The sequence below is a fragment of the Lissotriton helveticus genome, chromosome 5_1 (assembly GCF_964261635.1).
Source record: "Lissotriton helveticus chromosome 5_1, aLisHel1.1, whole genome shotgun sequence".
In the NCBI taxonomy this organism is placed as follows: domain Eukaryota; kingdom Metazoa; phylum Chordata; class Amphibia; order Caudata; family Salamandridae; genus Lissotriton; species Lissotriton helveticus.
The window spans coordinates 1,961,754,840-1,961,776,904 of NC_136065.1; the positions used below are offsets into that span (position 1 = coordinate 1,961,754,840).

The 22,065-nt window shown below is 47.9% G+C and overlaps 1 protein-coding gene across 1 annotated transcript in view; it reads right to left on the reverse strand.

Annotated features, from left to right (window-relative positions):
• PLXDC1 (plexin domain containing 1) overlaps window positions 1–22,065 on the reverse strand; it is a 392,766-nt gene that overhangs the window by 62,772 nt on the left and 307,929 nt on the right. Inside the window, exon 9 of the mRNA XM_078645635.1 lies at window positions 5,425–5,506. Coding sequence (XP_078501761.1) covers window positions 5,425–5,506 — 82 coding nt within the window. The remainder of the gene's footprint in view (window positions 1–5,424; window positions 5,507–22,065) is intronic.

Below are 22,065 nucleotides of genomic sequence, written 5' to 3' on the forward strand. Positions count from 1 at the left end.
AGTTGCTGTTGTGAATGTGAGATCATTGCCAGCTTTAAGGTGTCTGAGTTCCCCAATATAACAAATGCTTCATTCAATTTAGAGAGCAGAGCTCTCGCTGTCAGTGATAGTCCTCCATAATGGCCAGTATATACTGCCTGTGTGCAAAGCATTTCCATACTATCTCAGCTGGCTCAGACGTCTACAGTGGTTCAAGGTGTGGGGGTCTAAATGTGCTCAGTATGGTAAGGCATGTTTTTCTGACATTGTCAGTCATCATGAGGTCTAGCTTTAGGAAACACACCTGTCCACCAGCTGTTATGAGACAAGTTACTGTTTTTGGCAATGGATGTATGGCATGTACTCTGCAATACTGTACTCTTTCCCAGGTATATGAGTATTTTTAAACTAGTTCCCCACCAACAATACGCCCCATCTCTCAGAGATTGCCCTTTCATATTGAGATTGCCGTAGACTGCAAGCAGAACCTGGTGGTCTGTTGCCAGGGGGAAAGGTTTTCCGAACTGGAACGCGGGATAGTGCTCAAAAGGGCATACAGTAGTCATGCTTTCTCTTTGTGGTTTATGTAAGATGTTCTTGACTTTGGTTGTGTTGTGCAAGGACATCACTCAGGCCATCGGAGAGTCACCCAGAGAGTGAAGCACATACGCTGGGGTAGAAATGTACAATGTGTGAGCAGATAGATACCATCCTTCAGCCTCTAAAATGAATCCTGAGATACCGACCACCTGAACACTCTGGGCCTCATATTTAAAAAATTAACTTTATTAACATTCATATATCACGTCGACAACATTTTGCAGGCAGTTATTGAAATAAAACATACAAATACAACATATTCCCCCATTCCTCCCTTCCGATCATAGTACAGGCTTCGATCATATCTTCCATCATTCACATTAATCTGTCTTTAGAAATCAAGGAAAACAAACAAGAGAGAGTCTGTATTCCCATTTGCTTGTTTTTTTCAGTGGTGTTCCGAGACTCTGGTGGATTCGGACGAGGTCCATGGGGCAAATCGTGAGGGGGTGACACCAGGGGTTAGGGCACTGGGTGACACCAACCCTAGTGACGCCGCTGGTGTGGGAGAGGTCCCTTCGAAACAGGTTTCTCATTTAGGAGTAAAAGTTGCGGGCCCGGAATAGCCATGTGTTCTTAATAAAATCCCTTGCTGTCAGAGACTGTGCCTGCCTGATTTCATTTCCTTTCACCGGAGTGTGTATTTCGTCATCTGTAAAGGATGCTGGGAGTAATCGCTATTCAGCATGATTACTTCATAGGAAGCCCTTGGCCTCGTCATCACCATGGGCAGTATTTTACTGGATCTCTCCCCTCTCCATATCTTTTGCCACTGCATATTTGGCCGTGAATGTAACTCCCCTGTCTGCTTCCTTCATGAATTCTTTAATTGCGGCGCCAGTTGTGACCTATAGTATTGCATCGCCTGAAGTGTGTTTTTTAAAGCTCAGTTTTAATTTCATATTCCTTCTGTGTCAAAAGGTGTGTTCTAATTGATTTACGTACCCTATGATGTAATACCTAACATTTATAAATGACTACCATTTTGAGTGCCTCCCATCCTTTTCCTGGACTCAAGACTGACTGTTTTTAAATTAAAGTCAGTCTTTAACAATTGCCTCAAGTAGTTCATTGCAGAATCTAGCAGTGTCCTTCTGAGAAGGAGCAGGTTATTATCTTGAAGTTTGGGGCATGAACTAGGGGTGTAACCAATCTGACCATTAAGGTATCTTGTGCCTAGCCTGAAATCTTGAGGTTATGTTTTGAATCGAGGAGTGAACTGTGAATGCTTAGGTCATGGGATGTCCAGGGTGCACATCTGCAAAAAGAACAATTGATGGACAGAATGCAGGACAATGTCATACATTCACCCCAGTACAGAGATCTGGGCCTAAATCCATTGGGGCAGATTTATGAAGGCCTTGCGCCGCCGGTGCGTCATTTTTAACATGGGAAAAAGTGACGCACCGGCGGCGCAAGGCCTTCATAAATAAGGCCCATTGTTTTTCTGCTCACCATGCCATTCCAGTTTGGACCCAGCCATATGCAAATCAGTCTTGACCCTGTGCCCATTGGGAACAGTCCAGCCCGAACTGCCAAGCCAGGTCTTCCCTGGATTGGAAACAAGCTTCCGAGGACCGGTTTCAGGCTTTCAGCCCTCATCAGCCAGGATAGCTTGACTCCAGTGGCATGGATTGTCCCGTTGGGGGTGGGTGGGGGCCGCAGCATCAAGCTATGGGGCACTGGCGTGGGAGCTGTGGGGCAGCTGCGCATGCCATGTGCCTTGCAGGGAGATTCGTTGGCATCTGTGTTGTGCCAGTCATGACTATTGGCATCACGGCGGCTCTTTGATGTAGACCATTATCGCATTTTTTAAGCTCTAGGCAAAATATAATAGTGGAATTTTCTAGAGCCTGCAGTAACACCAGAGAGTTTCCTAGCACTAAGCGGCTCATCCAGAACTCCCCTCCAGCACTCCCCACGTGGAAACGCATCTGCGCTGGAATCCCCGAGAGGTGTACAACTTCCAGTGTGAGGTAATGCCATTCTCTTAGCCACTCTTATTCACACAAGTGGATTTGGTTTAAATAGGCGTATTAATTGGCATGGGAACTTATTTTTTTCTTTGGCACAGCACAGTTGTTTACAAGACCCCAAACCTGTACTCGGAGTCTATTGGGGGAGAGGAGGGGGGGGGGTGCATTTGACGGTCCAGAGGCACTGAAGCACCTGCCAAATATTGTAAGAAGCGCCTGACATTTCTGACAATAACTTTACAAATGCCCGACTGTCCGGATGGAGCTCTCGGTCAGACACCTCACTGGCAGAAAAGGTTTGGGGAAAACAGCCTCTTCCACAGCCTCAGTACATCTATTTAACCCTTTACCAGCCATCCTCAACTTTTCTCCTTCTACTGCTCTCTGCACCACAATACGAGCACATCCCAGGCCCTGCAGAGGACACAAACACACTGCTCATCTCCTAACCAACACCAATGAGCTTTCAGCAACACTTCGCTCCCCCATTGCTCGCCATTTCTCCCACATGCATCGTCCACCCTCTGCTGCAACATACTCAGTTCAACACACATGGAGTACTCTGCAGTCGTCATCCAAATTACTCCTCCTTCTTTACATATAGATCACAGCAACCAACACGTGCATGCCAGCTAGCGAACAGAGCCTCGTGGCCATCCTATTGGTAGCGATGAGATATATAATAGCAGTGTCCAATCATTAAAGGTACAACACCATTCTCTACATCCATACACTACAAATGCAAGATGTGTATGAGAAAGTGAGGTTTTTCAACTTTTGTGGTAAGGCACAGTGTTCACTTGCGTTCACAGAAAAATGAGGCCTTACACTTCACAATATGGTTAACGTGCCAGCCTTGTATTAATGAATACTGATGTCAGCAGAGTTGTGCATCTTAGCCAATAAACAGTGTTAGAAGTCATGATCTCATTAACTTGGAGTAATGTCTTCTCCTTCAGCGTGGGTTACTTACTGGTTCTGGGCATTCTGGGTGACTGTTGCTCTATTTAGGTGGTTACATGCATGTGTATGTCTCTGATATTCCTGGATTAACTGCTATTTTTATGTTATGTCTCTTTCGTTTATCATGATTGTTTACTAAACCAGCATTCACCTTATTTATTGCAGTTGGCTGATTACTTTCATTTCAAAAAAGGAATTTCCAAATTTAATTTGAGTTCTTGTTGATTACTTTCGAGAAGGTTTTAGTTGCATTTGCTTTTGATTGGGGCTGACTTCGAAGTCTGTTTGTAAATGTTGCTGCTGACCTTGTTCCCTCGTGGGTTCCTTGAGTTATAAGTGCTTGTTCCATTTATTTACGTACATCTGGTAAGGTAGCTCATTGGGTGCATGCGTTTGTTTTCCTGTGACTAGTTTGGTCTGATATCATTTTCTTATTTGCAATAGTTTTCAGTACACAGTTTGCTCAATCAGTTATGATTTTGTGTGACTACCTGGATTCCTGGAGTGCCTCTGACTTCATTCTGTTTCTTTACTTTTTGTGACTGTTGGTCCTGCAGGGAAACATTTTCAATTTATGTTGTCTTGTTTACTGGGAGCATTGCTTTTATTTTCCTTTAGTGTAATAGGCTGGCTGGTGAAGTGCACTTCCCATAGTGTGCAGTCACTTCAATTTGCCTTTAGGTGACTACCTGGCTTGATGGTGGTTTTCTATTTGATTTCATGTAACTCCTTGTCTTGGTGAGTGCATTGGTTTTAGTTTGTTTGAGGTAACTGCTTCACATGCTGGTTTCATCACACAGCTGACACCCACCCTGAGAAAGCCAGAGCTGCCGTGTTAGTGGTATCAACACCAGTGCGCTTAGGTTCCTTACAGCTCCTTTACTTGAAGTGGGTTACCACCTACCCGTTACTTTTTGTATCCTGCTCGTACCAAGTCATATCCAGACCCAGACCAGTCCCCACAGTTGCTCCGGATTAAGGGACATTTTCATGTCATCTCAGGCGCGATGTAAAGACTCCCAGTGACCTGAGGACTCTTTTGGCTCAAGAACCAACTAGCTGGAGACCCTTGTGGTTGCTTAAAGATTTAAGATCAGCCTGTAACTCAGTCTTGAGCTGGGTGGGTGACCTCGATTACAAAGTGGCTGTGCCAGATGTCCCATTATGACCCCTTTTGCCTGTCTCCCCTTCAGACGCACAGGGCATAAAACTGGTTTAGTTTACTTTTGTATGGTTGACTGCATGCACTGTTTTGCTGGATGCATTGCTTTAAGTTACTACTTGATGCATTGCTTTCAGTTTGCTTTCAAGTAATTGCCTCTCATTTTTCTAATGCTTTGTGAAGGCTGTTTCCCAACTGCTGTGCAACTTCTTCTACTCTTAGAGCTGAGATTTTCATGAAAGTCTTATAGTCTAAATTCAGCACCTGAGCGTAATAGGACGGAATGTATGAAGCTCTGTGGTTATACTGAATAAGCAACTACCTATGTTATGCCATCTATTAATGTAATAACTGCACTTTCACAATTGCTTTCTCAAATTTGCTTGAAAATGGACGATTTTTCTTCTTTTTTTTCCAAATTTTCTTGGGGGGGGTTATCCCCCCCAACCCCCCTTTTGGGGTTCGGGCACGCTCGCTGCGCTCGCTCGCTACGGTGCTGTATGCAAATTACTTTGCGCCCCACCACTTTGAAATGTCACCCACCGCCCCTGGACACACACACACATCCTGACACGTGTTCACAACACACGCCTGCCTACAACACACAACCACATGCATTAGTACATAGACACACAAACCTGCACCCAACTCTGAGCACATGGACATACTAGTACACAGCCACATATACGCATCACACACAAAGCAAACCCTCCCTGCACACAGTTATGGCTACCTTTGCATTACCTTTGCAGGACATGACACCAGCTGCAGTTGAAGGTCAGTTTGGAGGCAACACAATCCTCACATGTCTGATGTTGGAGGCAGGCTGCAGGAGAAAGCAATGAAGAGTGTCATTATAGAACAAGTTTCAGAGTGGGAAGAGAAGGAAAGGGGTGAGCAGTTGCCATCACTGAACCAACCACATTTCTCCACTCTTCACCTCACTCAACCATTTTCAAACAACCTAATCCTACCCCTCTTGTCGAAAGCTTGCACTTCCTGACCATTAGGAACAATTGGGCGTTCCACTAAGAATTTGATACGTCTGACTACTCCAGAGTACATCGGCCAATTCAAGAGAATCAGAGGTTCTGCCTATGCATGCAGTGCTACTGGAAAAATAGACTTAGATGAATATTGTCTATCAGATCATGTTTAGGTCCTTTCTACCAAGTCTCTGCAGATTGGCCATGTACAACCCCTTCTACACTTAACTCTCAGGGTAGCGAAGACAAGCAGTCACAAGCTTCTCAGCGGGCAGTCATAAGCTTCTATTGTAGTGCTTAAGATCAGAGCTCAACAGTCAACCAACAGACACAATTAAGTTAATGTCCAGCACATTGTTCAACTTTGCAAGAAAGAAAGTATTTTAATCAGATAGTTGTACTAAGTACCACACACTGACAATATGATCAGTCTTCATCTTACCCCTTTCTCTGGATAAATGAGTTCTCTTAATTTCTGCTGCTGTAAAGTGCCCAATGAGACTCTGATCTGCACTCGAAAGAGCTTTGGAGAACCGACAATTCCTTGTCAGAGTGAGCCACGTTCAGCAGCATGTCTTTGCAGCTTCTCCATCAGAGGTTGCAGCACAAGGTCCTGCAGGGATGAGGTTGAGGATCCAATGACTGCAGTCTTGATGGCGTGGCTCTGCCATAGCAGATGCAACCCACCAGTCAGGAGATCCTGAGGTATTGTTGCCCTGACTGTATGTACAGTCCCATGGAGTCCTCAGTAATTGGAAGTTGTATCTCCATCCGGGAGTACAGTATTTGGCAGGTACTGCCCCAGCTGGGCCATCTGTGGTCAGGCAATTCCAGCCACAACTGGGCCTTCTGCAATCATGCGGTCATGCTCTCAGGTTTTGAGAGTCCGGGGCCCACAAGCACCAGGGCCATCCAAACCACTCTGGTGCAGTCTGTTTCCTCCTGGGCGCCCCACAGCCACTGGGAATGCACCGGATAAGCTCTTTCCTGGACAGTTTCTCCTCCTTCAGGCCAGGCAGGCTCCTTCCTGTTTGTTACCAGGAAGGCGCACTTGTAGCCACTTTGGGGCAGGTACACAGCTCCTACAGCAGGATGTCTCCTCACCTATGGGAGACTGGATGTCATTCAGACACCAGCCCTGTTTGCACTGCAGTCATTTGAGTTCTGCGGACCAGTCCCTTGGCTATAGAGGGCTTGGAACTGGAACCAACTGATTTGTGATGGTTCGTATTGCAAGAGTCCTTGCCAACTGTTCTCCCGACAGAGCCTTTGTGCAGAGTAACACTAGGGTTTCTTCAGCCGAGAAGCACAAATGAAGAGTGAGGTTTCTATACTTGACTGCCACCAGCCCAACTGAAGGAGTAATCAGGAAAAGGATAAAGGGGCGGTCTTTACCGAGAAAACTTCTCACCTTTCATGTCCTGTCTTTCTATAATTTCGAGTTAAACAATATGTACCTAACTGTAATCTCAGGTCTAGGCATAAAAACTTCCACAGAATTCTCCCTTTCAAACGGAAGAGAATAGGTGTGTCTCAATTGGCCCCTTGGACATGGAATTCCATGCCCCCAGAGATTAGATCTACCACAAATTATATGCATTTCTGCAAACTCTTGAAGACATGGCACTTTCGATAAGCCTATGATTACATTTTCTCTAGCTGTATGCTGGCTTTTACTGTTCACGTGCCAAGGAACCTCCCTGGTGAAAGATAACTTTATAAAACTCATATAACATAACATAACATGGTCTGCAGTCCCACCCTCTAACCCTGCCATCCATCAAACAGCAGTTTTTTAGGGAGATAAATCAGTAGTTCTTGCTAAACAAAAAGGCTCATGGAATTTGTAAAGGGAGCCCTGTCTCCATTCCTCGCTTTATTGTCTGAAATAACTCCTTCCCACTATAGGAATGCAAGCAATACACTTTCCTTGTCTGATAGCACTGTCATCACCTTCATCTTGTGCTGGGCCAGTTGTATCCAAAATGGATCCTACTGGCCTTCATTACTCTGTCTCACTCACACAATGCACGTATTACTTGCTACACACACAAATACGCTAAACACACACTAGGGATGTCAGGCGAAGTGTCTGGGCATGCACATAACAAGAATAACTTTACACAGGTCAGCCAATAGGCTTCAACACGAGGTACACAGATAAAAAGGGTTTGTTTCACAATTTATTCTCTTAATAATGGTATGCTGCCACCACCGCTCCATATGCTGTACTCATGACAGAGATAGTAGTCCACTGTCAGTACTCCGGGTATGTTTGATACGCCCCTCCAGGTCACAGGACAGGTTCAGAATATCTTGTAGTCAGGTGCAGGCCTAGGCCACTGCTCATTCACTTTGATTAGTCTGATGCCAGGCCCAAAATAAAAGACAGTATGTCAGATATATTTGCATTTACGCAGTTAGGACAGGGAAACATGCTTGTATTCCTTGCAGGGGACATTCCTGTCCCAACACTGTCCGAACTTGCTCTTGGCATATTTAAATGCTGTCCCCTACATTAACGGAGGCCAAGACAATTATGGTTCCTGGCACCACCTCCACCATATTACACCTCAAATAGTAGGTTCCTTCCTTTGATGTTTGGCTATTGGTGTGTTTCCATTGATACAGAAACCCACAACTGAGCAACTGCAGTAACACATAGTGATTCTTTATGTGTTAAAAGTTAGGCTGAAAACCGTCAACATTATCGGCGCCCTCTTGCTCTCCTTAAACCTTTTGTGCGCGTAAAACAGCCGCCATTTTGGACACCATGGCTTCCCTGCTCTCGCCGAGAGCCAGCGCGTCTCTCTCTCTCTCCTAACTTCGCTGGCAACCCCCCTGCTTGCACCTGCCTTGAGTCATAAACCCCTCTTCGGCGCTGCTCTGTCCCAGGCCCTCATCCTGTTCCCAGCGCGACACCTCCCTGCTTCCCCGTCATGACCTCCGGCCCTTTTGATGCAAACCCCTTTTCCCCGTGTGCCCGTTTGTCTTCCCCGTTCCCAGGCCGACACCTAGCTCTGCCGATACCAATCTCTTGCCCCTCCCCATACAATAGGAAGCTTCCCTCCTCAAAGGACCCCCGAGATGATCAAAGCCCCCCCCCCATCCCACGAGATCCGATCGAAACCCGCATACTCCGTGAATCGGCGGAATACCCAGCTGCGCGATGATCATCACCTGTTGTGAACGGGGCGGGGACTTCCACTGTAGCCTTGCATGGGAACGGGCTGGGAAGGGGGGATTCTGAGGATGTCTTTCCGTACATCAAAGTATCAACGAGAATGTGTTACATGTAATAAAGAGATCAACTTGTGTATAAGAGGCCAGGCCTCAGGGATGCAGTTAGAGCACCTCAGAACGATACCTTCTGTCCGTTTTCGTTGTGTTCTCCTCCGGAGCGAATAAAAACCTTGTTTCCTGCCTTCCAGTCTCCAGCGCCTGCCTCTTCAATAGTTTAACTTCTTTGTGGGTTCAAGAGGCGACATCGCCGGGCAATAATTAAGGATCTTATATTCTGGTTGGTAGTGCCCCCCAGTTTGTATTTTTCCACAATTGGCGTCCCAAGCGTGGGGCCCATCAGCGACCCATGGATCCAGTGGGAGAGGTCCTGACGACAAAGTGAACGACTGCAACGATCGGGAACGCGTCTGTCCGATAGACCCTCGTCTGACAGCCGATCATCCGAACTTCACTGGTTCCGAACAGACCTCTCTCGAGTGATCTACGGTCCTGACTGGGAACCATCAGGAGTGCCGCGAGGATAACGAAGAAGAGAGGACGATCGGGCGCTGGATTCGGAAGTCAGGAAACTGTCCATGCGGTCCGGGTAAGGTCGTGTTACCACGACAAATTGCGAAAAAAAAAAATTGCTTGATTGTTAAATACTAGTATTGCTCTTTTTGTTTATTTGGAGATTCACTGTCTGCAAACGGAGAAACAACAGGCTCTCTCTTTGCAAGCAGTGGAGGATAGGTAGGGCAGACAACCGTGCTTATTTTTCTCCCCCACTCAATAGTCACCTGAAACTGAGCTGTTGTTCACAAACTATTGTTTCCTGGAGATTCCCTGTCTGCAAACAGGGAAGAGACCACCCTTTTTGCAGATAGTGAAAAAGGTAGGTAACGCAGATCTTTACGGACCTACTCATTCTCCCCATTGTTATTTGTCGGTCTTTTGTTATCTTGATCTATGAGGGATTCACTGTCTGCAAACGGAGAAACAAAGGTCTCTCTCTTTGCAAGCAGTGGAGGATAGGTAGGGTAGCAGCCGTGCTTATTTTTTTTCTCCCTCACCCTATAATTGCTTGAAACTGAACTGTTGTTCGCAAAATTATTGTTTCCTGGAGATTCCCTGTCTGCAAACAGGGAAGAGACCACCCTTTTTGCAGATAGTGAAAAAGGTAGGTAACGCAGATCTTTGCGGACCTACTCATTCTCCCCATTGTTATTTGTTGGTCTTTGGTTATTGTGATCCATGAGGTATTCACTGCCTGCAAACAACGTAGAATAGAAATATTCTGTCTAGTCTTTGCACCTAGTGATAAGATAGGCAGTGCTGACTTTTTAGTCCCTCGTTACGAGCCGTCATGTCTGTCTTCTCCCCACTGATTGGTAGCCTGTTTAGCCCGGACCGCTTATTAGAGATGGACCATCCAGCCCCACTGGAAGGCACCCCTAATAAGGACATGTTCATGAAGCATGGATTGACCGCTATTGCCTATAGTAAACTATGGCATAAATATACAAAACAGGGTCAAGAAAGTCAATGGCCCCTGATAGGATCCTTCGATGATGATAAAATAAAAACACTAGAAACTGCCCTAGGTAAAAACAAGACAACACCTACTATGCTTGATAGCTTCGGCATGTGGCGAAAAGAAACTGAACAGCGTAAAAAGAAAACTGAGAGTAGGTTGGAAAAAGAGCTGCAAAAAGCAGCCCACCTACCTGCTCAGAAACTAAAAAGGGAGATAGAGGAAAGAGAGAAAGCTAAACAGAAACTAGAAAGGGAAACGCCAAGCCAGTGTCCGGTTAGAACCCCCTCCATGCTCTACCCTGATTTACCCTCGAAACGACAAGCCAATGAGGACCTGCTGTTAGGTCCCCCTATCATCTACATGCCCCCTCCATATGCCCCTTCTCAACCCTTGGCACAGCACGCGCCACCCCCAGGTACAAACGAAGGTACCGCCACAGCGTCGGCCCCAATGGCCTCTGTGCCAGCCGAACCCCTTGTATTAAAACCCGCACCAACGACAACGTTAGACGAGCATGAGACTCGAGGGGCTGGCCTTGCAAGAACAAACAGGCTAGACAAAGATGAGCGAGCGGGGATCGACAAAATAGCAAGGACACTGGTAGAAAGGAAGGATGATGAAGAGTACATCACAGATATGTTCAGCTCGTATACAGGTCGTCACAGACGACATTTTACCGTACGACTGTGTTATCATGTCTTGAATACATACGAGGACCGATATCGAGACAAAGGTCCCGAGAGCCTAAGGGCTCTGTACCGGAAGGTCGATATTGGGGACGAGGGCGAGTGTGATGTGTCGGACCTCCTTACGCGTACGCTTGAGGTTTTCCGCCACCTCACTGAACGAAAGCCGGGAGCAAAATCCGCGGCCCCCGTAGTGACCGAACCACCAACCGAGCAATCTAACACCATGATGCCGATACGTGAGGCTGCCCCTTACTGGGTTCCTCCTCGGGGTACAGGGACTCACGATGATGCAAACAACCAAGATGCAAAGGGAAGGGTAGTATACAACTGGGTCTACCAGCCATGGGACCGGCAAGAGATACTGACATTCCGGAAATCTCTACCCGACCTACGTAAAAACCCCACTGCCTTCTATACTGAATTGGGTACAGCCCTGGGTTCAACTATCATGACCCTGGCTGACATCGACTTGTTCTTCGGGTTATGTCTACCAGCTGATGTGTGGAAGCAAATCCGGAAAGTCGACCACCTTGAGCTGTTCGGACATACCTGGCCACAACTCGATGACTTGGACAAACAACGGGGACCAGGACAAAAGCCGTTGAAATCCATTCTAGATCTCCCAGATAAAATTGTAGAGAAATTAAAAACCCTAATCCCAGAAAAGAAAGTGGACTGGTCGATAGTAACAGCCTGTCGCCAAAAACCCCAGGAGGATGTATCGGAATACTTCTCCCGGTTTGAAACGGTGTTCTCCGATTACAGCGGCCAGGACATGACCACTGCAACCGGACACCATCTGTTTGTCCAGAATTATGTTAAGGGCCTATCATTGGACATCTCCCAGAAACTACAGGCCAGCGAGAGTAGTTGGGCAGCCTCCAAACCTACAGCGATTCTCCAAATGGCCCAATATTATGAGCATCAGAAAAATGAAAACGATAGGGCGACAGAGAAAAAGAAGAAAGACTTAAAAGAGAGGGTGATGATTGCCAAACTGCAAGGGGTGACTATAGGACGAGACCAATACCGGGGAAACTACCAGACAAACGTCCCTAAGACTGCATTTCCCCAGGACCGCACTCTGACTCCCTACAGTGGACGCACAGACCTTAGAGATGACCAGTGCGCTTTCTGCAAAGGGACTGGCCATTGGAAATCCCAGTGCCCAGTTCTCCTGGAAATGATCAGGAACAGAGACCCCAGGGATGTAGCAAACGGACCGAGACCTAAGGGACCACAACGAGGGCCCCCAAATGACGCGACTAATGACAGATCAAGCAGACCGAATACGTTCGATCGACCCAGACAGAACCAATATCAACAATCTGACTATGACGACACTCACACCTTTGCATAGGACAGCCAAGGGCGAGGGAGGGATCCAGTCGAGCTCTATGTTGACCAGCAGGGCCCTTATGTCACTGCTAAGGTCCTGGGTACCAAGTCTCCATTTCTGGTAGACACTGGCGCAACACGTAGTGCGTTATCTAAACGACTGATTCCAAGGGCACCCTTGTCTGGCTCACTCATAACATCGACAGGTTTCGATGGAACGCCCTCCACCAACCCTTTGTCTGCCCCGATTCTCTTTGACGTAGAAAACAACACCACCGACACCACGTTCTTGCTTTCCTCCAATAGCCCTGACGCCATTATGGGACTTGACTTACTGAAACACTTCCGAGCGACGATTAGGTGTTCTCAAGATGGAGTTCGAGTGTTTCTTTACGACAACCCCGTTCTGCTTAAACATTGCCCCCCCCGACACATGTTTTCCATCACCGACGTCGACGCGTCCCTGCTTGACACCCTACCTCCGTATCTGTGGGCCAAAGCGGATTCGGACGTAGGGCGTATGTTAATTGACCCAGTGCACATTACTGTCCGACCAGACGCAACACTCCCAAAACTCCCACAATATCGGATATCGCCAGAGGGCGAGAAGGCATTGGTAATGATTATCCAGTCACTGATAGACGCAGGAGTGGTAGAGGAAGTGGTTAGCAACGTTTGCAACAGCCCTATCTTGCCCATTATCAAGAAGCAGGGAGAGGGAGATGAGAAAGCATACCGTTTCATCATCGACCTCCGAGAGATCAACAAAGTGGTGGTACCCCAGTACCCTGTGGTCTCAGACATCACCACCATCCTGACCTTGATTCCATCCACTGCCACCACCTTTTCCGTCATCGACCTCAAGAACGCATTCTTCTCCATCCCCATCCACCCAGACAGCCGATATCTCTTCGGCTTTACCCTAAAATCCCGCTCATATAGGTTTTGCCGAGCCCCTCAAGGCTACACGGAGAGCCCTAGCATCTACAGCCAGGCCCTCAAAAGGCAACTAGACCAAGTCCGGTTACCCGACGGGGTGGTGTTGGTACAATATGTCGATGACATCCTTTTGGCAGCCGACACCACCCCTCTAGCGGTTACCGCCACCATTCAACTCTTGCACTTCCTTGCGGAAAATGGCCACAAGGTCTCCAAGAAGAAGTTGCAATTCTGCCTACCCCAGGTCACTTACCTGGGCCACCTTCTGTCCAAAGATGGAAGGAAACTCACCCCTGATCGAATCCAGACCATTCTAGACACCCCTGTCCCTAAAACCCAGAAGCAGGTTCGCTCCCTATTAGGCCTCACCTCCTTCTGCCGACAATGGTTGCCAAACTTCAGCCTCGTTGTAAAACCACTGCTCTCTCTCCTAAACAAAGACGTCCCTTTCCCACTCCCTTGGACTCCTGAGTGTCAAACCTCCTTCACAGAACTACGAGATGCCCTTTGCTCAGCCCCTGTCCTGGGTACCCCTGATTACAGAAAGCCCTTCTCCCTTTACACTCACGAAAGGGAGGGGTGCGCTTTATCTGTCCTGACCCAGGCCATCGGTCCTAAGCAACGACCGTGCGCTTACTTCTCTGCCACTCTTGACCCTGTCGCCAGAGCCTTGCCTGCCTGCCTTCGAGCTGTAGCTGCTGCTGCAGTCTCTATCCGACAGAGTGAGGGGATTGTACTCTCGAATTCCCTCACGGTACTGGTACCCCATGCAGTCGACACCCTCCTGAACCAAACCAAGACGCAACATCTGACGAGTGCACGACTGACTGGATACGAACTAACCTTGCTTGCCCCCCATATCACCCTGAAAAGATGCACCACACTGAACCCAGCAACTCTGTTACCCTTGCCAGAGAACGACCCCAATGTGCACCCCGTACATGACTGCGTGACTCTTACGGACGAACAGACCAGGAGTAGGGTCGATCTCAGAGACACAGCTTTCCCTGACCCCGACGGGGAGTTGTGGGTGGACGGTTCTTGCATCAAACTCTCCGATGGTACCACTTCCGCTGCCTATGCAGTCACCACGGCTCGAACTGTAGTAGAAACCGCCCGCATCACCCAGCGATCTGCCCAGGCAGCGGAACTGATTGCTTTGACGAGAGCCTGCATCCTGGCAACAGGAACCACGGCGAACATTTACACCGACAGCCAGTATGCCTTCGGGGTGGTTCACCATTTTGGGCTCCTCTGGAGGGAGAGAGGATACTTGACCTCACACGGCACACCCATTCTGCACGGGGATTTAGTCTCCGCCTTAATCGAAGCTGTCCTCCTCCCCAACAAACTTGCCGTTATCAAATGCCAGGCACACAAGAAGGTGACAGACATTATTGGACAGGGAAATGCACTAGCCGACATCACCGCCCGAACGACAGCTGAAAATAGAACGACAACACGTATGTACGTGACCAGGTCACAAGCAGAAAACTGGACTGACGCCAAGGACACAATTAGAGACATACAAATGGCTAGCACACAACACGAATTGACTGAATGGGCACGGGTGGGATTGAAAGACGATGAAGGCTGCTGGCGGACAAGAGACACGAACAGATGGTTGCTACCTGATTCATACTTGATTCCCATATTATCCATGGCACACTCCCCAGCCCACATAGGATCAGCCCCCATGATCGAACTTGTTTCCAGGGTTTGGCACAATGACAAGATCCCAGATTCCGCCAAACGCCTGGTCCAACAATGCTTAATATGCCTGCAACACAACCCCGGGAAGGGAACTGTAGTACCCCGGGGGGGATTTGGGGTCCCAAACCACCCATTTGAAGTCCTGCAGATGGACTACATCCAGCTAGACAGATGCCAAGGCCTGAAATATGTACTTGTCGTGGTGTGCGCATTTAGCAAATGGGTGGAAGCATATCCAACCCGTGACAACACCGCTATGGCCACTGCAAAGGTCCTGTTAAAGGAGTTTTTCCCCCGTTATGGCCTCTGTCGTGTTTTATGGAGTGATAATGGCCCCCACTTTGTAGCCAACGTTATCCAGCTCATCCTAAATGGGCTGGGTATCAAACAGAAATTCCACGCAGTCTTCCACCCTCAATCTGCTGGGCTTGTCGAACGACACAACGCCACACTAAAGCTTAAACTGGCCAAAATAGTGGCTACGACGGGCCTGAAATGGCCAGACGCCCTCCCATTGGCATTGCTATCGATGCGCTCTACCCCCACCCGACATCACTTAACCCCTTATGAAGTTGTCTTCGGTCGACCCATGAGCGTCTGGTCTGCCCCGAAACCAACGTCCATTCATGACGTTCCGGATGTCCTAATGTCTGATTATCTGTACAAATTGACTGAAACTTTGTCTGTCCTTCATCAGCAGGTGCAGCAGGCCATCCCCGATGCTTCCAGGGGTCCGGGTCACGCCATCCAGCCGGGGGACTTCGTGCTGATCCGAAACTTTCAGCGATCAAAGAGTTTGGAACCCCGGTGGACGGGCCCCTGGCAAGTGCTGATCACCACTCGGACCGCACTTCGAGTGGAGGGGAAGAAACACTGGCTGCACGCTCATCACTGCAAAAAGGTCTCTCCAGCCCTGGCCACGACAGACACCGTCAACACCCAAGAAGAGCTCCTGAACCGGGACCGACCATCGTTAAACTGCTACCCTGATACAGAGACACTTGAACTTTCAAAACATCCTGACCCCACTGTGCCATCTCGAGAAGGGTATTTCCTGCGTCGAAAGGAGGGAGCTTCGGCTAAGTAGGCCACGGACTAGGTTAAAGAATCTCAGAACGGTGACCCGAACTACCAAGGGTTACCTGGAGAGAAGCTAAAACTGAGTCTGTGGTCCTGCCCACTACCGAGCACCTTGAAGACGAAGATGATGGAAGCGCCAGATAAGAAGATGATGGAAGCGCCAAACAAGAAGCCGACTGAGACAACAGGAAATACCCACTACAGAAATCCGAGAACAGACAGACTCCATAGCTCAAAGACAATTGCACTCTTCATCGTAATCCTCCTCTGTTTTCTCCTCATGACTACGCTCTGGATTATGGAAGAACACGCACCTGCTCACGAAACATTCCTAACCACTGCTCAGCCTACCACCATGAAGGAACATTATCTAATTTCGCTCTCTCCTCAACTAAGAGAGAGGCGAAAGGAGTTTTGGAACAACTCTTTCGTGCAGCTACTTCACCAGCACAATCTTGCCACCAACGCCACCAACTGCTGGATCTGTGGGTTGCTACCCCATGCCACTGGACATTCAATACCATTCATCCCTTCACCCTTCTCCGTCCACGGCTCCTGCCTTGCCTGGCTGATCCTCCTGCAAGAGAGCTATACGGGAAATGCCACCTCCAGCAGAGCTGCAGCACATTCTTCTCATGGGGCCGGGCGAAACAAGACAAAGACACACTTCTGCCCGCTGACCCCCAGCGACTCAATCCAAATGGACATTCCGGCCAAAGAACGAATCGAAATGCAGGTGTTCAACAATCCAACCAGACCCACCTTCTCCTATCTGCGGAAACGAACGGCTGCCACTCTGACTGTGGCCCTGACGGTCATCAACGTCACAGGCCACATGTGTGTAGAAGGACTTGGGACACAGCTGGTGGGTCACAGCGCTTGCCGCTTTACCAGAACTTTGGACTCCACGGATCCACCTTCCTTTGTGTCATCCCCAAACATGTATTTCATCTGTGGCACGAAGGCCTACACCTGGCTCCCCAAAGGCTGGGGGGGCACTTGCTACATCTCCTTCGTCCTTCCTCCAACTTATGTGGCCCCAGCGAATCACCACAGACAAAAACGAGCCAAAGACGTTGAGCAAGCCGACTCAACAGGAGCACAGTTCCTCGATGCTATGAAAGGACTCGTCCCCCTCTGGGGCCCGATGGCCAACAGCCGTGCCATCCGACATTTGACTCAGGCAGTCGAGACAACCATGAACATCACAGCGGGCATCTTTGCCAACAACACTGCCGAGCTCCAAGCGGTCCGTTTGGTGGCTCTTCAGAACCGCCTCGTTCTAGATGTGGTTCTGGCGGACCGTGGAGGAGCATGCCGCATTATTGGGGCCAGCTGTTGTACATACATACCGGACAACTCACCCTCAGTGTACAAAGCCATCGAACATCTACACAGACTCTCTTCGGAAGTTCACCAAGAGCAAGAAGAATGGTCGCTTGGTGGTTGGTTCTGGGACACCGTCAAAAGCTGGGGCTGGAGACTGCTCACCATTATCCTGATTCCCGTAGTTGTAATATGTGGCCTATGCTTAGGAATTCAATGTTTGCCACCTATGTGTTCTTTATGTGCGAGTTGTATTTTTCCCAAAACTGTGGACATTGGAAGCGAACATATGAGGGCATTATATGATACCGAAGTTAGGAATTTGATGAAAATTGACATTGAGTAAGCAAGTTGGCTAGATATGTTGAAAAGGGAGGACTGTTAAAAGTTAGGCTGAAAACCGTCAACATTATCGGCGCCCTCTTGCTCTCCTTAAACCTTTTGTGCGCGTAAAACAGCCGCCATTTTGGACACCATGGCTTCCCTGCTCTCGCCGAGAGCCAGCGCGTCTCTCTCTCTCTCCTAACTTCGCTGGCAACCCCCCTGCTTGCACCTGCCTTGAGTCATAAACCCCTCTTCGGCGCTGCTCTGTCCCAGGCCCTCATCCTGTTCCCAGCGCGACACCTCCCTGCTTCCCCGTCATGACCTCCGGCCCTTTTGATGCAAACCCCTTTTCCCCGTGTGCCCGTTTGTCTTCCCCGTTCCCAGGCCGACACCTAGCTCTGCCGATACCAATCTCTTGCCCCTCCCCATACAATAGGAAGCTTCCCTCCTCAAAGGACCCCCGAGATGATCAAAGCCCCCCCCCCATCCCACGAGATCCGATCGAAACCCGCATACTCCGTGAATCGGCGGAATACCCAGCTGCGCGATGATCATCACCTGTTGTGAACGGGGCGGGGACTTCCACTGTAGCCTTGCATGGGAACGGGCTGGGAAGGGGGGATTCTGAGGATGTCTTTCCGTACATCAAAGTATCAACGAGAATGTGTTACATGTAATAAAGAGATCAACTTGTGTATAAGAGGCCAGGCCTCAGGGATGCAGTTAGAGCACCTCAGAACGATACCTTCTGTCCGTTTTCGTTGTGTTCTCCTCCGGAGCGAATAAAAACCTTGTTTCCTGCCTTCCAGTCTCCAGCGCCTGCCTCTTCAATAGTTTAACTTCTTTGTGGGTTCAAGAGGCGACATCGCCGGGCAATAATTAAGGATCTTATATTCTGGTTGGTAGTGCCCCCCAGTTTGTATTTTTCCACATATGTACCAATCATAATCTCCTTTCAATGCATATTTTTCATAGAATGTGTTTTTTAATTATATTTTATTATGTTTAACAAACTACTTGAGGTGCATCTTGTGGTTTGTGAAGTGCAGCTTGTTTGATTCGTGAACAGTAAACCATGTTTAGTAGTCAACTGCAAGTCATCTTGATCAGCATGTGTGTGAAACTCCGACATCAACAATTTTTGATTCAATCCATAGTTTGTGCAATGTTTTTGACCCTCTAAAGGAGACCTTGCTATATGTCCTTGACTGTTTTTCTTGGGGCACGATGCTGGCCTATTCCAGTCCGTTGAGGTGGACCAACATACCTCCTCAGATCAATCTGTGACTAGTATACCCTACTATGGTCATTTCAAAATTGTATGCAGTGTGTGGTTTGTGAACCATGGTGTGTAGTGGCAGATGAAGGGAAAAATCTCATTTTATTCTCTTCCGGTCAGATGAGATTTGGTTTAGGAACTGCTACTGGTGGTTTCCAAACCAGAATTCTTAATTAAAATGTTATCTCTGCGCCAACTTTTATGACCCGGCTCAGAAACCTAATGGTATAGATGCACATCAAAAATGCTTTCAGAGCTGGATTGTGGATTGTATTAATCAAGGATACCCCTTGAAGAAACTTTCACCAAAGCACAAAAAGAACTCTCCTCTGGATTCATGCAAAGTTAGGTGTAAATCTGGTCTGTAATGAAGGGTGTGGTAGAGACCAAATGATTTTAAATCACACCCTCAAAGTTTATTTCCCTGGATAACCTTTTAACTCCTTGACCATTCATCACCAAATACGTAATAAAGAACCAGAGTTAGATCAACCAGGTCTCTGGAATAATTTAGGCAGATTTGTCACAGAGCTAAAATGTTATTACTAAAACAAATGGTGGCGTTTTCTATGTACACATCATCTGAACCATGACTACAGAGCACTGCCCTTTAACCATAACATATTAAAAGACTGAATTAAAGCAACTCTGTGGTCGTGGTTGAGCTGGTTAATACTTATCAAATTGAAAATTTGGATTGCCAATGATTTTTGTACAAGTCACTAATCAGCAAAAAAGTTGTCAGACTACTTCCTCGTTCAGCTAAGGTTCTTCATTTTGTGCTTGTTGATGAAGGGGGGGAGGGTATTGTGCATAATGGGAAATAATGTTTCTCATTTTATGTCTCTTCAATCAATCAATCGGGAATTATAAAGTGCGGCTAATCATCCAATAGGGTATCCAGGCGGTTGCAGGCCCCGGAGGCTTATTCGAACAGCCAAGTCTTGAGGGCCATTCGGAATTCCGGAAGTAAGGTGATGTTCCGGAGGTGCGTCTTCAATGTCTTTGCTGCGATGTGGGAGAAAAGCGTCCTCCACTTCTATTTCCGTAGATGCGGGGAGTATGGGCAAGTGAAAGGGAGGCAGAGCATAGTCTTCTCAATGGTTGGTGGAAGTACTGACAGTTGTTAATGTAGGTGGGTCTTTGGTTGTGTAGAGCCTTGTGTGCATGGCTCAGCAGTTAGAATTGGTATCTCTTGTGTATGGGGAGGCAGTAGAGTTTCCTGAGGTGGGGTGTGATGTGGGTTCATTGAGGAAGGCTGAGCATGAGTCTGGCTGCTGCATTCTGTATGGTATGAAGTCTCTGTAGAAAGTGTTTGGCGATTCCTAAGTAGAGGGCATTGCCGTAGTCCATTCGACTAGTGATGATGACTTATGTCACGGTACATCTCGTGTGTAGGGGTAGTCTCTTGAAGATCTTATGTAACATGCAGAGTGAGGAAGCAGGCATAGAAGACAGTGTTGATCTCGGATTTCATAGTCAGCTTGTTGTCAATGATGATTCTGAGGTTTCTGGCATGGTTGGAGGGAGTGGGTGCAGGACCTAGGCATGATGGCCACCAGGAGTCGTTCCTTGTATTGCTGCTGTTGCCAAAGTTCAGTACTTCCATCTTGTATGTGTTCAGCTGTTGACAGTTGTTCTTCATCCAGTCGGCGCTGTTTGTCATGCATCTGTGGAAGATTGTTCTGGTGGTGATGAGGTTGTCGGTGAGAGGATGAGTTGGGTGTCATCTACGTAGGAAATTATGTTGAGGCCATGGGATCTGACGGTGTTGGCCAGCGGGGTCATATAAGCATTGAAGACCGAGAGGCTGAGAGATGAGCACTGGAGACACCACAGGTGATCTCCTTTGTTCAGAGGTGAAAGGTGGGAGGTGGATCCTCTGGGTTCTTTTGGTGAGGAAAGAGGTGATCCATCTGAGCGCGTCTCCTTGGATGCCGATGTGGTGGAGTCCTTCGATCAATGTATGGTGGGACATGGTGTTGGAGGCTGCCAAGAGGTTCAGGAGGATCAAGCTGCTGTTTCTCCTCGGTCAAGGAGGGTTCAGATGTTGGTGGTGGCTGCGATCAGGGTAGTTTCAGTGCTGTGATTGCTGTGGAAGCTAAATTGGGAGGTGTCGAGAAGCTGGCTCTGCTCCAGATGTGTCATGAGCTGAATGTTCATGATCTTTTCCAGTACCTTCGCTGGGAATGTGAGCTGGTAGATTGGCCAGCAGTTTCTGAGTTATCTGGGTTCTGCAGAGGGTTTTTTGAGTAGTGGTCTGATTTTGGCGTGTTTCCAGGCATTAGGAAATGTTGTGGAGGTGATAGAGCTGTTAAGTAGGGTGGTGAGTTCCTCTCTGATCCTTTGGTTTCTGAGGTTGAAGTTGTAGTGCGTGCATGGGTCTGCGGGAGCTCTTGAGTGGGTAGATTTCATGGTGAAGGTGGTGTCCTGGGTGCCGAGGATGTTCCAGGTGGTCAGTGTGTGGTTTGTGTTGGTTACGGTGGTGGTGTATCTGTTGAGGAAGTCCATAGGTGTGGGTTGGGGTTCAACGTTTCTGTATATGGTTGCGATCTTGTCGTGGAAGAAATGGGTGAGGTTGTCGCACAGCTCTTGTGAGGGTGTGATGTTGTTTTCGCTGGAAGCTGGGTTGGAGAATTCCTTAACATGGGAATGTTTGCTCTTCAGTGTAGAACATGATTATTCCAAATTTGTCACACATGCTTTTTCTGACTAGATCCTTGTATCAGTTTCTAGTAAATCCGTAGTAGTTTTGTTATACTTGTTTACAAAAAGGTGTAATTAGTGTTCAGTGTTTATCTGTTGTGTATTTGGACCTTTAGCTAAAAGAGATAAAACAACTGAATGGATGTGGAACGTTAATCATTTTAGTACATTCTCCATGTTCTGCTGTCAAATATGATTGTGGATATTTGCAGAAAAACGCGTCCTCTCCCAGCCCTCTCGGGGATG